We start from the raw sequence: 6,711 nt of genomic DNA, 5'->3' as shown, positions 1-6,711 counted from the left end.
TGACAATGTGCTCTGGTATGTCGCGCAGCTCCAAGCTAAGTGACAGTATCCAAGTTTTTTTGGCAATGCACAAGAACCCGTTTGTCTGCGAGCAATAAGAGCCTAACGTCCACCCAGAGTTGACGAGGTGTGAAGATGAGCGAGGAGCGGCATGAAGGACAGGTGAGGCCACGCCAATAGCGAGATGGGCGCTCAAACAGCACACGAGTAGCGAGAAGGAAAGAGCGCACGACCACTCTCTGACCTCGTTAGCACAGTTTAGTGCAGAAGGAGCCGGAAGCAGACATGTTTGCTTACGCTGCCACCCCGCGGCACGCTGCGACTAGCTTTCGTGCGTATGTGAACTGGTTGTTGCGCTAGGTCCATGCAGTCCGATATAATATTGAACGCTAAGCAACTAGGTCTTAGCGTTAAAGAATGTTCGGCTTAGGTAATTCTTGTTATAGATGAACTTATGCCTGTAAAAATCACGTGATCCGAATTGTCTTGAGTTGTGAATTGTTTATAAATAAGGACTATTTCTAAAAATCTTCTTATTGAACTGTAAATATTAATGAAATATGACTATGAATTTCGTGATGCGTTAGTGTATCTCGTCCTTATTACTTTTGCTTCGTGTTTTTTATGACAGGGAAGCTCGAGGTAAAAGCTTGGAGGCATGCGCTGGCTTTGATAATCTCGGAGAGAAGAGTCTGCTTGGTTAGCTAAGAGGAGAAAAAAATAGGGGAACAGTAAAATGGAGCGCCTATCGGGTTGGATACCAAGTATGGTAAGCGCCTGAGCTGGGTGATTATGTTGGCGTTAGCTACAATCTGAGATTCATAGAAAGTGAGTAACTGCATAGCTGGACGTGAAGAATCATGTTACGCATTAGCTAGTGTTAGTCTTACTGAGAATGTTACCGAGTAGATACGTCGTCTCCTAGATAGGCGTCTGAATGCAGACTGCGAGTTCTAACAGGCAGGTCATGAAGAGAGACATAAATGCTTAAGATAAAAGCGAGGAAGGAACTGGGTATTTGGTTGTTAACTGCGAAGCGTCTAATTGTTATAACTTGTGACTAGGTTTGGTGCTCTATCTGGACTGGTCATGGCAAGCTCTGTGAATCGGCTTGATCGTGGGCGGCGTCCGTGCGTCCCGTGCGTTCTGTCAACATTAGGGCACAAATCTTAATCGCGTCGGACGTGGACGGGTGCACATATTCGGGCACGATTGGGGGGGATGCTGGTCAAGAACGTAGTTGGATGTCGAGCTGAGCGGTCAAAGGGTCAAAGGTCCAGAGGTATGTAAAAGAAGGCGGGAACATTCGGCGGCGTGGAGTAAGGGGGGTATGAGGGAGAAATGGGGCAGAGAAGGATTGCGGCACAGATTGAATGGCTCGACTAGGGCTCCGTGATAGTGTGTCGAAGGTCAAGTGGGCGAGCAGGGCAATAGGGTTGGTAGATTTGCTGCAGGACATGGGGTCTGACGCGGACGCGATTGGAGAACTTTTCTTGTATTCAGCGGGTGACCTAGGCATTGTTGGTATGGCATGTATTAGGAGGAGGGAACGGGTGTGAAGAGTCTACTGTTTGCTGGGGAGCGAGGTGCGGGAGAGTAGAGGTCGGAATAACCTTTTGACGCTAGAGCAGGAGGTGTTAACTTGGATTTGTTGACTGGTCTGGTAGAAAGAATTACTGCCGGGTTTGCTAGTAGAATCTATACATGCTGACGTGCTATCCTCAATCGTCACAGCGCAAATTTCCTCAAAGCTGAAACATTTGGTTCCTCTAAAGAAGGTGTATGTTCCAATTAAATCGCCCCACTATCCATTGCTACTGGAATTGCGTGCGTACTGTCAGTATGTTACATGTACGCGACACCGTAGCGCCACTGCGAGTCGGCTCCCGTCCGGCAGAGGGGCATGTGGTGGTGCAGTTTTTGCCTGGGTAATGGTTACAGGTGGCAGCTCTCTATTGACATTTGCAGCGTGATATGGCTTGCGTAGGGTAAATGGCTGGATGTTACTATTCTGTCGTTGGAAAGATTAGTTGTTGCTATCGTACGATGCAGAGCTCGCATCTTTAATTGAGAACACTTAAAAACGTAGGCAATCTCGTCGGAACTATCATAACCAATACCACGAACATTCCTTTGAGAGTTCCTGATACCAATCTGTGATTCCACTGCTTTCGGCGTGTATGTGAACACATTTGGGACTAACAGGGTTTACTAGAATCCCACCACTCCACCACAGAGTCACCTCAGTAGACGTTAGATGAGCGCTGTCGCTCCGCGGCACTTGTTAAATGTACACAATGATTGTACCCATACCTACATACAGTTTGATGGTGCATTTGTAGCATGTGAGGAAGCCGCCCAAGGTCGCGTCAAAAACTTTCGCAATGCAGTTGCCGGTTGAGGAAGAGATGCAGGATGCAGAGGTTAACCAGCCACCAGGGAACATCTCTAGTAGTCGATCGTCATCAGAGGTAAGGGTGGTTGGATATGATTCACCTTTTTGTGTGATTTTGAGCATTTCTACTTACTGCCTGGAGCATGGATTTCGTACATTTGTGAGATGACCAAGAGTGCACAAGTTACATTTAAAAGGACTGAATGAGTGAGGGCACATGTGGATGTTGATTTCAGGAGCCTTCTTCCTCCTCATCGTTTTCTGGAAGCCCCATCCGTAAAAAGCCGGTCGGTGGGGTAGCCTTGTTCGAAGGGTTAGACCCTTTTGCTGGCATGAAGAGAAGAAAGCAGTCGGATAATGAAGAAGGTAAGATACAAGATAGTGTGAGAATTGTGTGGTGAGTGATTCATGTTGTTAAAGACGGTCTATGATGGTAGTTCCGATGATGATGATGCATATATTGATGATGATAGAAAACTACACCATGTTTCTTGTATCGAAACTTAATAGTGAGGATACCACATACTATTAATGTTTTCAGGCACTTATTGAGTTATTGAGTTTAAGGTCATTTTTAACCTTATTCAATGGCCAACACTATGTGCCACACTCTTCCGGTAATGGCGGCGTGGTGTTAGAACGTGTTTCACATCGGCTCCTCAAATATCATCAGAAAGTTAAATGAAAACTGTAAGGTGCTGAGCTAGTATGCAAAGAAAAACTTGCCCGAGAGACACGCCAACGATAAGAACCTATTTTGGAATGCGGACGAGCTCTAGAAGTGCCGAAAGAATAAATATCTCCGGCTACGACGACCCACAAGCAAATCTCGTGCACAACATGGCCGAAAATATGGCGAGCGAGGCTGAGAAAGAACCTACAATGATGGATATTGTCAACTTGATAAAAAGCTTAGACAGTAAAGCAAACAGTCTAGACAACAAACTGACGGCGGATTTCGATGGACTAAACGCCAATATATCGAAACTTACGGACAAAGTTGAGGCTCTAGAACTCGAAATCGACTTTGTGAAAAAAATGCAAAAAGACGACGGCGCAATGATACAAAAACTGAAGGAAGAAATTGAGGAACTCAAGTACTCACTGCTCTCGACTCAGACATATTCTAGGAAGTACCACTTGTTGCTTTACGGGGTGGAGGACGGCCACGAAACTGATCCGAAAGATACGATATTTAGGGTCCGAAAATTTGCCAAAGAAAATCTCAAACTGGAAAGTGTTTTCGTCGATCGTATTGTAATCCGTAATGCCCATCGCCTCCAAAAGCGCTACGATGCCCTGGCGACTATAGTTGTGGTTTTCCTACACTGGGGAGAACGGGAAGCTTTCTTGCGAGCCGGTCCTAATCTCAAGGGAACGAAGATGAGTGTGCGGACGGACCTGCCGCCTGAATTGAAAAGAAAGAGGGGGAAACTCGCAAGCATCGCCTACGAAATCCGTCGGGACGAGCATATATATACGCGTATCAGGGAGAAAGGCGCAGAAGTATGGTTAGAGACGAGGAAGAACGGCTCAACTCCCCTGGACGATACGAGTCATTGACCAGTAATATGTGCGTAATCATAAATAACAATGACTGTCCCCTGTATTTAGATTTAAATCAAGCATTAATGCATCTTATCTACATATACCGTATACCTGTCATTGTGGCAGCTGTTGGTTACAATATATAGTTGTGTCCCTATTATAAATACATCGCAGCAAATGCACTCAATCACAGATATATACAGTATATCAGTATAACAGTGCAGTGTGTTGGGTATATATCTGTGATTCAAATCGACCAGTAGCCAGCTAGCGTACCCGCCGACCAATCAAAAACAAAACACATAATAAGGCTCTTTCAGGTTTATATTCCACAACGTATACACGACAGGAAACTCAGGAACGATAGCCAGGTAGGCTTAAGTAGACCTTTCAGCTGTGAAAATGACGTTTTCCCAGATTCAAAACTCGTGAATCACTATCGTGTAGCACTCGTGAATCACTTTGTGACTTTCGTCTGCGGTGTGCGCGTTCATGTGTATGGCTATTTAGGGACCATAGTACATGTATGTACGGCTTGTGCACGTATTTTTTTATGTACAGTGTAATATGCGTATGATACAAAATGCACTATACTCGTAATGGGGAGCCGGTGGTTTACGTCAAACCACAAATTGAAATGATGTCCAAAACGGGAAGTTTATGTCTGTTCCTTTTATGTTGCATGCTTGTGTTAGATATACACAGGAGTCCTGCCACGGTAGAACACCTGTTGATGGACCACAACAGGCTTGCATGTTCTGTCTGCCTTAATGTATGTTCTGTCTGTTCCAAATGTTACGCGTACTTGTTTCTAGATCCCCAAAACCAATGCAATGCTCCTAAATGTCTTTCAACAATTTATACCTTCACTGTTTTCCACATACCCATGTCTATATATAGTTGAAAACCTACTTTTTCAACTTTAAAATATAAACAAAATGCCTATATTAGCATACAGACACTAAACTGTAGGGGACTTGGAGATCGGATCAAGCGTAGGGATTTTTTTAAACGCTTTCGTGAACAAAACATACATATCACTTGTTTACAAGACATACACATTGCTCCCAAACTGGAAAACTATGTAAAAGCAGAATGGGGCCTTGAATGTCTAATATGCCCCTATTCGTCACAGGCTAGGGGAGTTGCTATTCTATTTAATAATGGCTTTGAGTATGAAATACATAAAAGCAAAAAAGATAAAAATGAAAACTATATCATCCTTGATATCACCATAAATAACTCGTGAGATTTACCTTAGCAAATCTCTATGGTCCAAATGAAGATAAGCCTGATTTTTACACCAACATAATGAATATTGTCGAAGAGTTTGAGAATGACAGTTTTATACTATGTGGAGACTGGAATTTGGTAATAGATCCCACAAAAGATCTATTAAATTATAAAACCATCAATAAACTTGTAGATGTGTGGAGAGCTTTTAACGAAGATAAAGCACATTTTACTTGGGGTAAAAAAAATCCATTAAAAATGGCCCGCTTGGATTTTGTTTTGGCCACAGAGGACATGATGTCAAATTTCTCTGAATCTTATATCTTAGATAATGTAAGTCAGATCATGCTCCAGTAACAATTGGTTTAAACACCTCAACAAATGAACATGGCAAAGGATACTGGAAGTTTAATAATTCCCTTCGAAAAGATCAGAAATTTGTAGAACTAATAAAAAACGAAATCTATTTAATAAAAATCTACATACGCAGCCTCCCCCTATAATCCTGAATACGTGGCAACCTATCCTACAAATGACTTGCAACTAACAATAGATGATCAGCTCTTCTGGGAAACTCCTAGTCCAACTAAGAGGAAAAATTATACACTATTCCTCAAAAAAAAGGTTAAGCAATGAGCAAGAACGCTCAATAGAAACTAAAATTAAAGTTCTGGATGACAAAATTAAAATGGACCCCCAGAACTCCAAACACAAATTTAGACACTTTAGAACATCTCAATTTAGAACTAGAGGAGATTAGAAATAAACAGATCCAGGGCATAATGATCAGATCCAAAGCTAGATGGTATGAACTAGGGGAAAAACCATCATCCTATTTTTTTCACCTAGAAAATAGAAAGTATACAAACAAAATCATGAATGAAATAAAACGGGAGGATGTAACCACTGTTTCGGAACAAAGGGAAATTTTAAACATGCAAAAAAACTTCTACGAGTTTCTTTGCACTAAAAAGCATGTTGAGGTGGATAACAATATTTATTTTGACAAACTGCAACGGGCAAATATTCCACTTCTGTCCGAATCGCAAAAAAATAATATGGAGGGACCTAGCATACACCGAGCTCTTCTAAACGCTTTAAGACGGTAAAAAAATAACAAAAGTCCAGGACTGGATGATTACACTGCAGAATTTCTAAAATTCTTCTGGGTAGACATAGGATACTTTCTTCTTCAATCTATAAATTTTGCTTATGAAAATAAAAACCTGTCCATAACGAAAAAACAAGGCGTTACCACATGTCTACCAAAGCCAGGTAGACCTCGAAACTATCTAAAAAATTGGCGCCCTATTTCTCTTCTAAATATCTCATATAAACTCATATCATCATGCATTGCTGAAAGACTAAAACTAGTCTTAGACAGTATCATTCACGAAGACCAAACAGGCTTCTTAAAAGGAAGATCTATTGGAGAAAACATAAGACTACTCCATGATGTACTGTTCGAAACTGAAAAACAAAATATACCTGGAATGCTGGACAATATAATGTTAGTAATTGACTTTGAAAAAGCT

General features: G+C 42.0%; 2 protein-coding genes across 2 annotated transcripts in view; both read left to right on the top strand.

Moving 5' to 3' along the window:
• The window catches only part of LOC106817612, a gene marked incomplete in the record, with an annotated part of 24,700 nt that extends 21,192 nt beyond the window's left edge, over window positions 1-3,508 (top strand). Inside the window, 2 exon segments of the mRNA XM_014822291.1 lie at window positions 2,343-2,471; window positions 2,632-3,508. Coding sequence (XP_014677777.1) covers window positions 2,343-2,471; window positions 2,632-2,796 — 294 coding nt within the window.
• The window catches only part of LOC106817611 (WASH complex subunit FAM21-like), a 28,084-nt gene that overhangs the window by 18,156 nt on the left and 3,217 nt on the right, over window positions 1-6,711 (top strand). The gene's annotated exons all lie outside the window — the stretch shown is intronic.

The sequence above is a fragment of the Priapulus caudatus genome, unplaced genomic scaffold (genome assembly GCF_000485595.1).
Source record: "Priapulus caudatus unplaced genomic scaffold, Priapulus_caudatus-5.0.1 Scaffold1793, whole genome shotgun sequence".
Taxonomy (NCBI): domain Eukaryota; kingdom Metazoa; phylum Priapulida; class Priapulimorpha; order Priapulimorphida; family Priapulidae; genus Priapulus; species Priapulus caudatus.
The sequence above is the reverse complement of the archived record's forward strand: the minus strand, read 5'-3'. Positions and strand labels throughout refer to the sequence as shown.